Here is a 15,562-nt window from a genome sequence, read left to right on the forward strand (position 1 = left end):
GGCCTAACTTCTTAGCCTCTTGGCAGTTGCAGGATTTATTAAGAAAGCTCACATCTAAATCCTTGTGTCATACAAGTGAATAGTTATTCTTCCACATTCTTAAGATACTATTTCCAGATGAGAAGGTTTTTGGAGCTGTTTTACCTTCTAAGTCAAGCACACCACAAGAAAGAAGTAATCTTCACTTTTGCTGCACAGAAATGAAATAAAAAATTGCAGCTTATTTTCATACCATACTCCATGGCATGCAGCAGCACAACTGGAGTTTGAGCAGCTCTACTTCTCTGTTGATCTGAGATTGCTCCCCTTTTCTGGTTTTGAACATCTTGCTGGTGTAGGTCTCTGCTCTTAATGAGAAAAGGGGAAAGAAAATAAAAAGTGGATTATAAATACACCATTCCTGGTATGAAAGCACACAAGCACACAGCTTTTCTTTGCTATTTTCTATTAACATTCAATAGACCAATTATTTCATCATAATTGCTACTATTTTATATACTTTTCTCATTCCAACATTTTCCAGTAAATATTGTGCTTGTTAGATTTTACCCTCACATCTCCTTGAGATTCTACAGCTACTTGAGGAAGAATATCTGAGCAATAAGTATGCACAATATGGTTGGAGCACAGAACACTAGCAAGGCAGAGTCTAATTGATATGTTGTCCATTAACAAAGGGAAAGAGACCACCAGTTCTATGCCCAACACTGTGCAGGCTATGAAGATAAATGTTTCTATATTGGAATAGCTCTTTAGAAAAGGTAGAATAGTTGTCTGGGAAAAAAAATTGTCTTCAGTCAGTAATTTAATTATAAAATTCAGATTCTCTTCTCAAAATCTATCTTCAGTATCAGATTGAATTTGGATGCTAGGACAATTTCTGGTGCAAAACAGATACCCTTAATGTCTGATACACTGCAGATCATGTTTCACATGTGCCATGCTTATTCTTAGTGAATAATCTGATTTGACTTCCTCGACAAAAAACATAATTGAGGCTGTAGCCAAAGTGGCAACAGAACAGAAACCAAGACAACAGAGTCATTTTTGTCTTCCCACAGTGCTTTGCATCAAATGCCAGCTGAAAAAAAACCTCAGCAGATTAGGACTGAGCTGCAGCTTTATAGTTACATGCAGATGGATAAAGCAGCAACTTCAAAATGAGTCTGCAAATGCCACTTGGTTTTCCTCTCAATAACCAATGAGCATAATTTTCATTTCAACCCAATCCACATCCTGCATTATTGTGCCCTATTATATCTTGTCTGGGTGGCATGATTTGTGTGGGAAACCACAATAATTCCAGATTTCTTCCATCTTTTTCTTAGTGGTAATGAAGCTGATGTTAATTCCTTGAAACACACTCATTCTTTTCATGCAAGTTTGCCTCTATTTCCTCCCAGATATATTTTCTTTAGTAACATGGGGGTTCTGGCAGAAGACTGTTATAGAAAATAATGGAAAAGACACAATCCTTGAATGCTAGGAACATCTCAGCATGAAATCAAACCTTCGACTCTCATCTGAGAGGTAGAGAAGTGTGTGGCATGCTGTTTCTTAACTTTCCTTCACCAAGATCTTGAATAGACCCCTAATGTGAGCATCTAGAAATTTTCTCATAAATACATTGGTACATGGTACTAGCTACTTTTTGGGCATTTTTCATTCAGGCATAATCTGCTGTTGGAACACTGCAGGCAAGACTCTGGAAATTTAATTTTCTTATGAGATTTATGTGACTGTACTCCTCAATGAGATTCAGTTCACTTCCATGGTACCAGAGCAAAACACCCAATTGAGTTAAATATTAGTGCATTTATATACAATAATGATCAGGGGATAGTTTTCAAGCATTGTTGAGCTTGTCATTTGATATAATATTTACTGAGGAATCTCAGATCTTTTGTATTTCATATGGGTCTGATAAGCCTGTCTTCACAAAATACATTTTTCCTGGCTGCAGAATGGGTGTATGATCCCACTCACTCTTTCAGTGAAAAATGATGTATCAGAAACGTTCCAAAAAAGTATGAGCATGAAACTTTTTCTTGTTATGCATATAACTCCTCATTTTTAAAGCTGGTGATGGAGTATAATGAGCTTAAATAGGATTTTTTTTATGTAACTATTTTGGCTTGCATACTACAAGACCAGTGTAATGAGATTAGGAAATTTTATTAAGAGCAACTAAAATATGAGTCTAAGGGGAAAAAAAACAAAAACCCTCTTCAGTTTTACAATACAACACCAGAGGTCTCCCTCCTCCTTTTAGAACAGAAATTAAATTTTTTTCCCGACTATTTGAAGGCACAGTTTTCTACTGGAAAAATCCAGGTGAATCTGTAGTAGTACTGAAAGCGAAGGAAAATACAACCAGCAGTGCACAAGACTTGATGCTGCTGATGCCATGTGACACAACAAGGAACACAACCTGCTGTGCTTCAGAACAAAATACATTGACTTAACATATACTTTGGCATCTTTGTTTATACCATAGACTGCCTAAATTCCTAAGACAACACAGCCATCCATTAATAGTTGGAAAAGAAATGGTTAGAAAGCTTGGTGAAGAAAAAAAAAAACACCTTTTCACCATAGTACAGAATAGAATGAAAGAGACACAGTCCTGTTTCTCAAAGACATTCTGCATTAGTCTTGGGCAATTGATCATCTTACTCTCATACCTTCAATTCAATATTTACTTTTTTCTTTTCTCAGATTTTTGGAAGTAATTCTTCACTACTTATTCTCTGGATCTGAAAGCCACCATTCCCCCTGATTTTAGTGGGGCAGTTCCCTCACAGTGCACTTGGTTGTGGTACCTGTGTACAACTCAGTGCAACTCCTTCTAAATATATCTTAAGCTAGGAACATTTTCAAACCTTCATTCTTAAGAATAAGTGAACTCACTAGGGTAAAGCACCTGTAGCAATGGTTCAGACTTATAAAATTAAGTACAAATCCTTCTGCCAACCCAGAGCAGCAAGGAGCAAAGTGGCAACATAGCTTCTAAGCTATCCTCAGAGGTTACGCATGCTGCCAGTTTCTGCAGGAGAATCTTAACATTCTTTCTCTCACTTACTTGTGACTAAAAAGTTAGAAATGGTACCAAATCACTATGTCTGTAAAGATGCATTCAAATACTAGTTTAAAAACTTCATTTTGATTTCTTTTTAAACTTTTAAAAAGACGGTCTTCTCTACCTTCTCCCAGTCCTGAAAGTACTCACGGTATGTTTGTTCTCCTATACTAAAGGGGTTTTGTTTGTGTTTGTTACCTCTCAGTTAACTGCACATAATATCAGGAGAGTTCTAGGAATATCAGGTCACAGTCTGAATGGGTAGCTGAGCATGAAGCTGAACTGATTTCACTCAGTCCTCAGAATAAAAATACCATCTATCCCAGTGCATAAATAATAAAACCTTATTTGTGTCCTCTCCATGAAACTATTCTTTGTCAGCAAAATAAATTGGCAGAAGCTGAATGTCATATTACAGCATATGTAGAGCTTTCCCAGGCATTGCTGGAGTGAACTGCTTGAAGCAAAGAAATCCTATTCAATGTATTCAGAGCACATCACAATGCTGGGGAGCTGCAAAGCACTGAATATCTCAACTCACAGACTTGAATATAGTATCTATCTTCTCTTGTGCTCCATTATCTAGAAAATCTCATGAGCAAGACTTTTTTCTCAGCTGTGCTTTTTTCCTTCAGTGGCCTGGCATGAATAAGATATGAATACTCACCCAATCATGCATGCACTCTTCATCTGGATGGTGTCCATGAAACAGATGCCTTAGAAGTTCTTCTGAGTTCTACTTTTGATGCCAACAAAGACCTTTTGCCTTGGGCACATCACTTGAAAACTTAAGGAAACAAGGTTTGTGAAGTGCCTTCAATATACACCTAATAAGAGCAGTGATGCATTGAAACTCCAGCTGCTGATTACATTGATTAGATTGATGTGAATTAGACACTGAACTTTCAATACATCAATAGAAATAATAAAGGAAACATATATAGGAACTAAAAAGCCTCAGGGTTACATCTCCACTGCATACCTAATGAAAAGTGTAATCTGCAGTGATATAAAGATAAAACTTTCTTGTACTTTGCTTTACTTTTACTTACCAGGTCAGCACTGTTGTCTGTACTTTCTGTTCTTGTAAGCTGCAAGCCCTTTTCTTCTTTCTTTTTTAACCTCACCCTAGCTTGATATTTTAAAGACTTGTTTTCATCCAAAAGCTTGTTCACTTGTTCCTGTAGTTTGATTTCAGATAGTTTCAGATTATAAACATGATGACAAGATTCTTCCAATTTTCTCCTGAGAAAGTCTTCAGTGTCCTGGGAGCACTGGAGCTGAGTCAGCAGGTCTGCTCTTTCTCTTCTGTTGTCCTCCTCTTTATCCCTTAAGAACTTCAGATTTTTCTGAAATGACTCAAAGTGGCTTTTCATGTCATGCTCCACATTTCCAATAGAGTTTTTCAATTCTGTGAGTTGCATATTAGAAGGCTTATAGCTCTGTGTGCCTTTGGATGCTGATTCCAGCTTCTTATGGAGACACTGTGCCATTCCTTCTCCTAACTCAGATGTCAAAAGAGCAATATGGGCACTGAGATCTAGCACTTGCTTTTCCAGTCTAAACACCTCACCCCGAAGGTAACATTCCCTTTTTCTCAGCACTGCTGTCTGTTGCTTCTGCCTTTGTTTGTAGTGCTCAAAATACACAGATTGGCTTTTTACTTCATTTTCTTTTGTCTTCAGCTGCTCCTGAAGCCAATGTAATTTCTCCTTTTGTTTCTTCTCTGACTTCTCTTGGTTTTCAACCTAAAATTTTGGTGATTTGTACAGTTAACAACTTCATATCAAATCTAATCTTACCTTTTTTTCTTAATTTTGCAATAATTCTACCTCTTTTCTGCCCTGAAAACTCAGGGGAAATATAGGAAATAGGAAAGAAACATAACAAGAAAAACACCTCAAACCAAAAACTACCCACTATCTTTCACAGGTTCTAGAAGAACTATTAAATCAAAAGAAACTTTGAACTGAAATGCATACAACCAGCTCTGAACAACACAGGAACATATCCCATACTCTGATATTGGTATGGTACTGAGATGTAATGACAGAGAAGCCATGGTTCTATTGAATAAAAGAGAACACACACTTTTATAAGAAAGAAAGTTTTTGCCCTTTGCCCTTCCCCATACCTGTCATCTGTCAGCTCCTTTTTTGAGCCCATTGTAAAAGAAGAAAGAAACAGATGCCTTTTGAATCAGTTTCAGAAAAACTTTAGTACTTTGGTTTGCGCCAAACTGTGCTTGAACACAGAGACATAGAGAGGTGAAAGAGGTCAACAGAAGGCAGAGAATGCTTTCATGATTCACATGCTGCCCTTGTTTAGAGCCACCAGTATCACATTGTCATTATGACAACATTTAAGTAAGACTGAGGCACTGAGACACTGCTGTATTCCCTGCAGCTGAGCAGCTGTATTTTGTACAGAAAACAGGCTGTCATGGTTGTGCTGTGCTGCTGTATAATGTATGGCAGGGAATGAAAAAAATGATTTAATGTGGGGCCAGAAGAATAAAGTCTAACTTAGGGAAAAAGAATGTGTTGACTTGGGAGCAGGTATCCCAAAGTTCAGTGGCTCAAATGGCAGCAGCAACAGATGTTTGTTTCTTTGTTTTTGACAGTGCTGTCTAAACAATTAGAGAAATAGAAAGTAAGGCAGAGAGAGAAATAGTTCTTCTGATTCCTCTGGTTAAAAAAAAAAAAAAAAAAAAAAAAAAAAAAAAAAAGCCTGAGATGATATATTGCATAAAAACAGACAGGTCACTGGAGAGGAGATTGACTTATAAACTACTGCCTTAAAGAGAACTTAAACTAGGTCATTTGAAACAATATCCTCCTTACCAAGCTCAGCAGCTCCTCCCAAACTTCTCTCAGTTTCCCTTTAACACGCATATTTGCATTTTCAAAATGGTGCACTTTCATGTTTAGTTGATCAATCATTACAAGAAGTGTTTTGTGTGACAGCTCCAGCTCTTTCATCCTGTTATATTGAGAATGAAGATTTTTCTGAGTAAATGATATAATCCAGATGGATAAGCTGTCATCAGCAATACATCAATTTATTTTTATTTTCCCGTTTTTCTCTCAACAATAAGATACTAACGCTTTTTTGATTGCTACAACTAAACATTATCAAAAAGAGTCTACTGGGGTTTGCAAGTTTCTCTGGAGACTGTCAAAGACATTAAAGACAATGTTGATGTTCATTCTCTTTCTGCATGTTTAGCATGAAAACCATAAATAATCACATTTATGGAGATAATGTTGACTGAAGTTTTCTGTGTTAGGCAAAGTAAACACTTAAACACTTACCATAAAGATAACCACAACTGTGGTCTCTACACCTATCCAATCACTGGGTTTTGCTAGACTCATGTTTAGGAAATTTAGATTTTATTATCCATTTAAGTCTCTAGCTTTGTTAAGAATAGTGCAATTGCGAGGCACCAAAAACTTAATCTTATTCTAGTCAACTACATAATTAATGCTTAGTTAGCTACAGTAATGATTAGCATTAACATACTAAGCTACATGCATCTTTCAGAAACTTTAAATTTAAAGATAAGTGCATCTTTCTGCTCCAAAATTAACTCTTAAAACTTCTTAAAAGAAAAGCGATATAATCTGCAAGCAGAATTTACATCTTATGAATATTTAAGGATGAAGTATCATGAGAAAGCTGTCTGGTTACAGAGTATACATCAAGTTACAGAACTGATTAAAATAGTAAAAACAAAAATTTGCATAGTGTATTTCTACTCTGAAAGCTACACAAAACATTTATAAACTCATTTTATTAGCCATTCTAAAGATTCTTAGAGCTTATTTGCTAGTTTTGCACATATTTCTTGATGTCCACTACATGCAAAAAAATAAAAAGGTTTTATTTACCTATTTCTTAGCACAGAATCTGACTCGATGTAGTCCTCTAAAGTGTGTTTCAGTGTTTGCTCCAATTTTTCCAGCTCTTTTATTCTGAGGTTCAAATTCTCTTGTCCAGCACTTCTTTCTTGCTCATCAGGTATGCTTGCATCTTCTAAATCCTGGAAAATCCAAGAAGTGTCAATGTTAACATTAAAATTCAGAACATCAAATCCTTCGTCACTGAGCATTTTAATATAGTAACAAAATTCTTGTTCTCTAGCAGATGAAGGGTCTGTGACGAAAATAATCACTTAAGTTCTCAATGTACTGCAGTCTGAGTATGCAATAAGAGGCTAAGTCTCTCTAAAGATCAGATTAACAGTCCTCAGTTCTGAAAACATATATTATTTATAAGAGAGTCTCATTTCACTGCCTCAAAGCAATTCAGCATGTATGAAAGGAGTTGCAGATCTTTATAAAAGGTACAATTACATTAATTCCTGAAGGCATTAGGTATCAAATGTTTGAAATGGGGATTGTTTTCTACTAAATAGAGCAGCTGATAACATGGAGTACTTATATCATAAAGGATTTTTTTTTTTTTTGAAAAATCTTTGATATTTTTATTATTTTAAAACAAAAAGGTTAATGTCTAGAAGGAACTTTCAAACTTGAGCTTTCAAAGACTGTTTATTTCCTTTCCTTTGCCTCCTTCAGCAATGTCTCTAAAAGTTCCTCAGTCCACATGTCACCTTCATTTACACAAACTGTTTTCAGTAAAGAATAATCCTGCTACTGATATCTGAGAAATGCCACAGCTTTCATTTTGTGAACCAATTTTTATTGATTTGAAATTGGACCTGTAATAGTAAGGCATATACTGGCATTTGGACTTCTCAACAAGATAATGCAATTAATTTTTTGTGTGTGTTTTATTGCTTGCTTTCATATTTTGTTTTTTGTTTGTTTGTTTTTTCAAACAAATGCTGCACTATGGAAAAAAAAAAAAAAAAAAGGAAAGTAACATTTATTTTTGCCACTGAAGAGAATAGCATCAAATTTGTGCAAAAAAGAATAAACAGCTTTATTATTGTCCACATTTTCATGTGAGTTATCCACATATATAGTGAATTACAGAAAATGGTGTTATTTTGCCCTATTGTATTACTCTTTGGCTTTATGCCAGCTACATAAAGACTTAGACCTGAAAAGATTCTGCCACTGCCCAGTCCTTTGAGAATCTATGATACTTAAAAGCTAGAAGCATGGAAAGGAAAATAAAGTGTAAATCCACAAAGACAACAAAGTTCAAATCCCTTTGAACTCAGAAATCAGAAACTCTTTGTTTCCCTCTTTGCTCATACATCTGGGAGAGATGACTTAAAATCAATGTCACAGAAAGTAAAAATCAAGTGTAGCATCTTTCATAGCCTGAGTACCTTAAGCCTCTTCTCAGTTTTACTTTTGATATCAACATGCAATGGATAGTAACACTGAAATGATACACGCAGTTTTCCAGAAGTATGGAAAACCTGTTACTTCAAGATAGAATAAAAGCATCGTAACGTCATATGGAAAATCTCACTCAAATCAGACAGGTCTTTGTTTTTAGGAACCTGTCACGCGAATTACAGTGCAATAAAACACATAAAAGATAATAAAACTGATCATACCTTTTCTGCTTTGTAACAAGACCATCTCCTGTCTTTGCAGAGCACTTAATGTTGCAGTCACGTGTTGGGTGATCATTTGTCTATGCTTCCAGTTTAATTTCCAAATAAGTGAGGAGCAAAGCTACGTCTGGTAGAAGAGCGCTTCTTCCCCAAGTCAATCCAATCTCTTCCCAATTTCTGTCACATCATCAGTTTCTGTTTTGGTTTTCCAAAGCTCTGATTACCACTGTTACGGTCTCTCTTCAGACTAAAGACAAAACTTTTCCTTTTGCAGTAAAGAGCTAATCTTTCCACATTCAGTTATCACAGTGCTAAAAAGTTTTAACTAAAACATGAAATTTGCAAACACATTCTGTGAATGCCTGTTCCTTTTTGAACCAAACATTGTGAGCAACAAATTCTTTCTCTAAAGGAAACTCTGAAGTTTCTAACTTTTGTTGTGCTTCATGTCAGGAAACAGGATTTTTCAGACACTCAAATGATCCCCAGTTTACAACATCTGACTGAAAAAATGTTGTTGAGTGCTCCAGCTACTTCAGCAGGTAAATCATCTTGGCTGGTGATTTTTCATCTCTGATCTTACTTCAGAGCCTCAAAGATTTGAGAGAGCTGGCTTCTTCCTGCTGCTCCAAAGGGGAGATAAATCTGTTGCTAAGATAAATCTGTTCTTCAGCTTTATTTGTGTTGCCTTGATGGTTCCTTGCCTTATTTTTTTTTTAATTATAACTTTCACTTTATCCAATATATTACCATAACCATCTTATTCCACTCTACTTTCGTGTTTGAGTTCAGCATGTCCATGGAAGCAGACCTGTCCCTCTGTCGTTTTCTACACAGCCCTTTTTAACATAGAGATTTTCCATAAAATTCTGAGGAGAAAGTTGTCTTTAAATGTTGTGCTTTTAATAATATTGTCAACTTGCCTCTACATTCCAGAATAATCAAAATTACCTATTTCTTCACAATGTCCCTCCAGCCCTGAAAGAGCAAACTGTTTTTCTTTTCTTGAAAGAAAAACCCAACCTTCTTGAATTTTTCTTACTGTTCTCCATCTTAAACAACTGCTTTTAACTTTCATTTTTTCAATCTGTGCTTCACAAGAAGTTCTTCTTGCAGTTCAGGTGGTTAATGTCCTTGACTGTGTATATCCAGCTCTGCTGGCTGCAATTGTGCCATTTTTTCTTCCTGGTCGCTAATGTCAACTTTCTTTTGTGAGAATAAAATTTTCCCAGATAGTTTTTTAAAATGCTTATCTGCTTAGCACATTCATCTACACACCCATATCTTCAAGTCTTTCTTTCTTCCTGAAGAGATAACTGAGGACAGCACACCATGCATTCTGTTTTCCTGACCTCTCAGTCCATCTCATGATTTTCCATTCTCCCAGGGCTATCTTCACAAATTATTGCCTTAATTTTCTAGGAACGTTCAAAAATTCACTCCTACCATGCAGTTCTTACCCACTGCCAAGATCTTCTAGTTCAATCGAACATCCTGCCTTTTCTCCAAACTCTACGTCTTCTCCACTTGTGAATTTCCAACTTATGAATTTAATATGAATTTTGTCACTGTGGGGCTTTAAATCTCTCTTTGTTTTCAACACAGAACAGTTTTTGTTTTTTTTCTTTTTTTTCTTTTTTTTTTTTTTAACCTGTCAGATATTTACTACAGAGAATTTATTGTCAAACACTTATCTTTTTTATATGGATACTAAAAAGGAGATTTTGTGTTACCTGCGTGAAATGCAAACGACATTTGTTGAAAGCATGCAGTATGGAGACAAAGATCTCAGTACTGTAAGAAAACTATTTGGTAGAGAACGGTTCACATAGCATCCAGTAATTGCACTTGTTTTTTTTTTTCCAGTGTTTGATTGGTGTGTAAGTGTAAATTCTCTTTATACTTTTTTCAGTGTGTATGATGTGCTGGTCCCTATTTGATTATCAAATCATTCCAGCTTGAAGCTATAGATTTAAAAAAACTCTAATTATAAGTTCAAATATTTTGCAGCTTCAAGTATTATGCAAACACTTTTATGAAAAAATGCACCAATTTAAAGCTGCTCAATAAATATTTTCTATATTTTTGCATGTGGACTCAGCTGTTCACTCCATAGGTTCTTTTAATAACCTGGGTAAGAAAAGAAAAAAAAAAAAAAAGAGGAAAAAAAAAAGTATTCTTAGCTTCAGATACACAAAATTAACTTTGTAATAAATGTTGGCATTCACCCCCATCAAAAAGTCTTCCTAAAAGTTTAATGTTAGCTTCAAAATAACAAGAACAAAACTGCCATTAGCAAACAAACTAGTCTGACTAGCAATATAGAAGAATGTTTAAGAGTCTCACCAACAAGAAACCGTAGTTAGGTTTTTAAAAATGGGCTTTGCTGTGTTACATTATTCAGGAATAGATTCACTGGTGGCAAAACAAATTAAAGAAAATTGTCTTCCACATTAGAGCTTTGATATGCCATGAGCCCCTAGAAATCTGGAGTGGCTTTATAGCCATAAAGCACAGCCATGGTATAAAGGGTAAAATTCAGAACAGATTTCAAAGAAGGAAAAGATTTGAAAAACTGCAAAAGTAAAAGAGTGGTATAATTTTCAGTTTAAAAAAAATCAGTGGTTTTAAATCACATCTTAATCCTCTGTCACTGAGGCTGTGAAGTTACCATCCTCACTGAAAAGGAGCGTGAAACTATATTGCTCCATTGAAGAGGAGTAGGACTGATTTTATTCTAATCTCTCCTTCTTGTTCTGTGTGAAAGGTAAGCCCCTGTAGCTACAGTGCTGCTACAGCTAAAGGAATTCTCTCCGTCCTCTGCGCTGTGAAAGGGGCAGTGGGAATTACAGTTATTTCTAAAGAATGACAGATTTCTTAGTCTCATCCTTACTGCGTTCATGAGCACAAAGAAGGTCAGTCATACTTCTTCACATCATCTCATAAAAGAAAATCGAGTTATTTCTTTTTTTACTTTGTGGCTTCAAGGATTTTAAGAAAGTAAAATGAATCTTTTTTGCATGGTTACAAGACTTTTAAAAAACAAAACTGAAAACCAAATACAGGACAGGAGACAGGATCTTACAGTAATAGTTGAGCTTCAAGACTAAAACTTCAAGACTACCTGCTCTACAGAATTGAGAAATACCCACTGCAGTTCAGACATTCAGCATCTTAGAATGCAAAACCAATCCTTGTTGAAAAACAAATGATTTTCTGCAGAAGGTTAGGAAGGTAATGGAAGGCATCAATTTGGATCTTACAAGGGACTCTTCCAGTATGTGCAAGCAAAACCAGTAAATGCTTTCGCAGGGTTTCAAAGCCTTACAACGATGATTCTAAAAACATAGCAAAATCTAAGAGCTAAAAATTGAGTACAAAACAATATAAAGAATACCAACCACATGTCTTGGCTCAGTTGTGTCATCAAGGCCACAGAATGAATGCTAGTGAAAAAAACAAAAAAAGGAACAAAAACTATAAAATAAGATCAAAAGAAAATGAAGAAAAAAGAAAAGAAAGCAGATGTAAGATATGTAATATGAAATCCAGTGACATAATTTAACAGCAGTCAATTTATGTTAATACTGATTGATTGGACCTGAAAGATCAGTATAGCAAGCTGACTCTGAAAAGAGGTAAGAGGGTGCAAAATTCATTATTTGAGGATAGCTTTTGCAAACAGTAACATTTGTAGTTTATGTACAATTCAGAAAAATCAGGCTTAGATCTGCAACTTACTCAAGTACATATTCATAATAACATGCCTGAAATATTTCCTGTAAGAAAATTTACCCAGACACTGGTAAAAACTATATGCAACTTCAAGGCCAGAGACTCAGTTATGAGAAAAGCTCAATGTATTTAAACAGCACTTGCTCCTCATGTATTGGCAGGTAGAATGAACCCAAGATTTTACATTATTGCTCTGATAGCCTCTGGAAACAGGACAGTTTGCTGAAGAATCTACAGGGTAAAAATACTGCCACTCTTATCTTCTCATTTGAAAGCATTTTACATAATACTTAAAAACTGAATAAATTCCCGAGGGAAAATAAAAATCCATACTAATGATGAAGTAACTTTAAGCAACTTGCTGCCCATAGCTACAACCAGTAAGTGGGCTCCATTATTAAAACTGCCATTCCTTCAAAAGAAAGTATTTCCCTCCACAGGAAGTCATCATGTTTAATGTCAGTGTCATGTAAATGTCATTCTCCATTCATTTGCATATTAAACCTTGAAAAGAACAATGAGGTACAAGTGTATCATTCATTGATTTTCAGACAATACACATTTCTTTCAGGCACTCAAATTCTGAATGAGATTTCATCTCAAGAAAAAAAAAAAAAAGTGTAAATGATATATATAGAGAGGAAACCCTGCACTCATCTAGGAGCAGAAAGGTATCAGAAAATGATGAAGCCTTGAGAGGTCTCCTGTCAATGTGACATTAAGAGAGAAAATATTAACAATTTTAACTCATTCCCAGCTTTCTGTTCAGCCTGTGATTATAGTATTTCTTTTCCAGTACTTTTCCCTAACTATAGCACATAAGAGCCAGCACAGATTTTGCTAACTGCTATTTTCCAGTTTACCACAAGTTGTCTCACCTGGTGTCTATGCTACAAACTGTAGTGGTTTACATACTGGTAGCAGTAACAGTAAGAGATTTTATTTTTTTTTTCACAGTTGTGAGATTTGCTAAGCATTACCCACGGAACAGGATGAACATCAAATAAACAAATAATAATGCTGTTATTTGACCTAAATTACAGAAAAAAATCCTCCCCATTTTAGTCTAATGACTTCCCTACTTGACAGAAAAACCCAAACAGAGCTTCGTTTATTGCAGTAAGGACTTGAACTAAAATTTGATCTTTCTTGTATTAAAATAGATCTCTCAAGAGTAAGTTAAATCCTATTACTATCAGTGTAACTGGGAAAAATCAGTATGAGAAGGAAAATCATTGTTATTGTCCAGGTTTATTTACCTTTTCCTCAATTTCTTTGAGTTGCCTTTTTTGAAGTTCTATTTTATCTTCTAGTTCTCGAATCCTCTGGAACAAAAAAGTTAAATAGATCTTATAGTATCTACTTCGGAAAACATATGAATCAAAAATATGTTAAATAGCCTTTATTAATGTTGCACTTCCTGCTCAGTTATACTAGACGTGCAGATGGCAGGATTGCTCCACATTTCGTGAAATCTTGGCATTTTAAACAAGCTGTATCTTCATATCATTTTGTTTATTACCAGGTTGTCTAAACTCACCACTCATAAATCATACTTTTAAGATACACACAGAGATAAGGGCAGTTAGCACCAAAATTCCAAGAAGGATGACAAGACTACTTTCTCTGCAACTGCCAGAAGGTTTTTTTTACTTACCTGCACAGTCAACTTACGACACTGTTATATTTTATTTTAACACTCTACTTTCCTTTTCTGTAAAACATGACTATGCTTCTGAGATATTTCTGCTATACCAGAAAAACTAAGCATGCTTAGACTTTCATTTTACCACCAAGATGCCATTCTGACATTCAAACCCTTTATTATGAGGACCCTCTCCCACCAGCGTCGGAGAGAACGTCTCTACTACAGCTCTCCTTAACTTAAAGAGCCTTCTTTGTTCAAAGCATCCCCAAAAATATAATTGTTGTTGGGTCCACACATCTGACCTTATTTCTGTGCCCCTTTCCTTTCTGTAAGTTCCCTTTTCTTTTCTTTTCTTTTCTTTTCTTTTCTTTTCTTTTCTTTTCTTTTCTTTTCTTTTCTTTTCTTTTCTTTTCTTTTCTTTTCTTTCCTTTCCTTTCCTTTTCTTTCCTTTTCTCTTTTCTTTTTTCTTTCCTTTTCTTTTCTTTTCTCTTCTCTTCTCTTTCCTTTCCTTTTTTCCTTTTCTTTTTTCTTTCCTTTTCTTTTCTCTTCTCTTCTCTTTCCTTTCCTTTTTTTCCTTTTCTTTCCTTTTCTTATCTATAATAAATTTACTGGGCTTCTAGATTATAAGGATGCATTTTATTAGTATGTTTAGTATATTTAGTATGGTTAGTATGTAATAGACTTCATAAAGTTCATAAACTCTTTTTACAGGTAGAAATCTGGGATCTCCTACTAACAGCTTCTGGGAATGAAGGAGCAACTTTTTAAATTATCAGCTCTTTGGAATTAACTGCCTGACCTCTCCCTGGCCTATAATAATTAAGGTTATTAGCAGCTCCTGAACTTTGAAAGGAAAATTATCTTCCAGTCTAATTTCTATGCACACGTTAATAAATTCAATGTAGGAGCTGCTGCACCACTCCCAAATTATTTTATTATTATTTTATTGTTTTATTATTTTATTACTTTATCCATTTGAACAGTATATCTTTCAGAAAAGCAACCAGTCAATATTTATACATCAGTGAGATCAACTGAAGGTTTGAGTCAATCATCTGCTTTCAATTCAAGGACTTCCAATGGTGGGAAATGCCCCACGCTCACAGCAGCTCACGACATTCCCAGCAGCAGCAACTGATCCCATGTCTATTCAGTATTGCTTTAGGAACCACAACAAGTAGGGTTTAACCTTTTGAATCTAACCTGGAGGTATCCAAAAGATGAGGTACATCCACCCCACAGCTCAGCATGCCCACAGCTGTTGCCATGAAAATATTGCAGGCAGGTTGCAAACAATAATCTCGATATTATTGCTGCTTTTTTAAAGAAAAGACTTTGTTTCAATGATTGTTTTGAACACTGTGCAGTTGGAATAAGTTAATCAAAACTTCCCACCATTTCATGCCACATCGCTCAGAGATTTCCCCAGATAAGATATAAATGCACAAACCAGATTGCCCTCACATGACATAAGTGCATACAGCCTTGCTGACAGTAACAAATGCCTGGAGCACAGCTGTATTAATTTCACTTTTCTTCTATTACCTTTGAATTGATTTAT

At 35.3% G+C, this 15,562-nt stretch overlaps 2 protein-coding genes across 9 annotated transcripts in view; both read right to left on the reverse strand.

Moving 5' to 3' along the window:
• The window catches only part of C4H4orf50 (chromosome 4 C4orf50 homolog), a 72,578-nt gene extending 63,824 nt beyond the window's left edge, over window positions 1–8,754 (reverse strand). For both annotated transcript variants that reach the window (XR_016466211.1, XM_031588688.2), the window contains exons 1-5: window positions 8,619–8,754; window positions 6,973–7,124; window positions 5,923–6,061; window positions 4,132–4,827; window positions 233–347 (exon numbers count right to left, since the gene is read on the reverse strand). Coding sequence is in view for 1 of the 2 variants with exons in the window: in XM_031588688.2 (XP_031444548.2) it covers window positions 233–347; window positions 4,132–4,827; window positions 5,923–6,060 (949 nt within the window). In the remaining variant the exon portion in view is untranslated. The remainder of the gene's footprint in view (window positions 1–232; window positions 348–4,131; window positions 4,828–5,922; window positions 6,062–6,972; window positions 7,125–8,618) is intronic.
• A 1,894-nt stretch (window positions 8,755–10,648) lies between these two features.
• The window catches only part of JAKMIP1 (janus kinase and microtubule interacting protein 1), a 128,936-nt gene continuing 124,022 nt past the window's right edge, over window positions 10,649–15,562 (reverse strand). For all 7 annotated transcript variants that reach the window (XM_090139674.1, XM_090139673.1, XM_090139670.1 and 4 more), the window contains 3 exons: window positions 13,613–13,678; window positions 12,020–12,064; window positions 10,649–10,748 (listed from right to left, as the gene is read on the reverse strand). In XM_090139674.1, coding sequence (XP_089995800.1) covers window positions 10,716–10,748; window positions 12,020–12,064; window positions 13,613–13,678 — 144 coding nt within the window. In that variant the 3' untranslated portion in view covers window positions 10,649–10,715. The remainder of the gene's footprint in view (window positions 10,749–12,019; window positions 12,065–13,612; window positions 13,679–15,562) is intronic.

Source organism: Phasianus colchicus, chromosome 4 (genome assembly GCF_987193195.1).
Source record: "Phasianus colchicus chromosome 4, bPhaCol1.hap1.1, whole genome shotgun sequence".
Taxonomy (NCBI): domain Eukaryota; kingdom Metazoa; phylum Chordata; class Aves; order Galliformes; family Phasianidae; genus Phasianus; species Phasianus colchicus.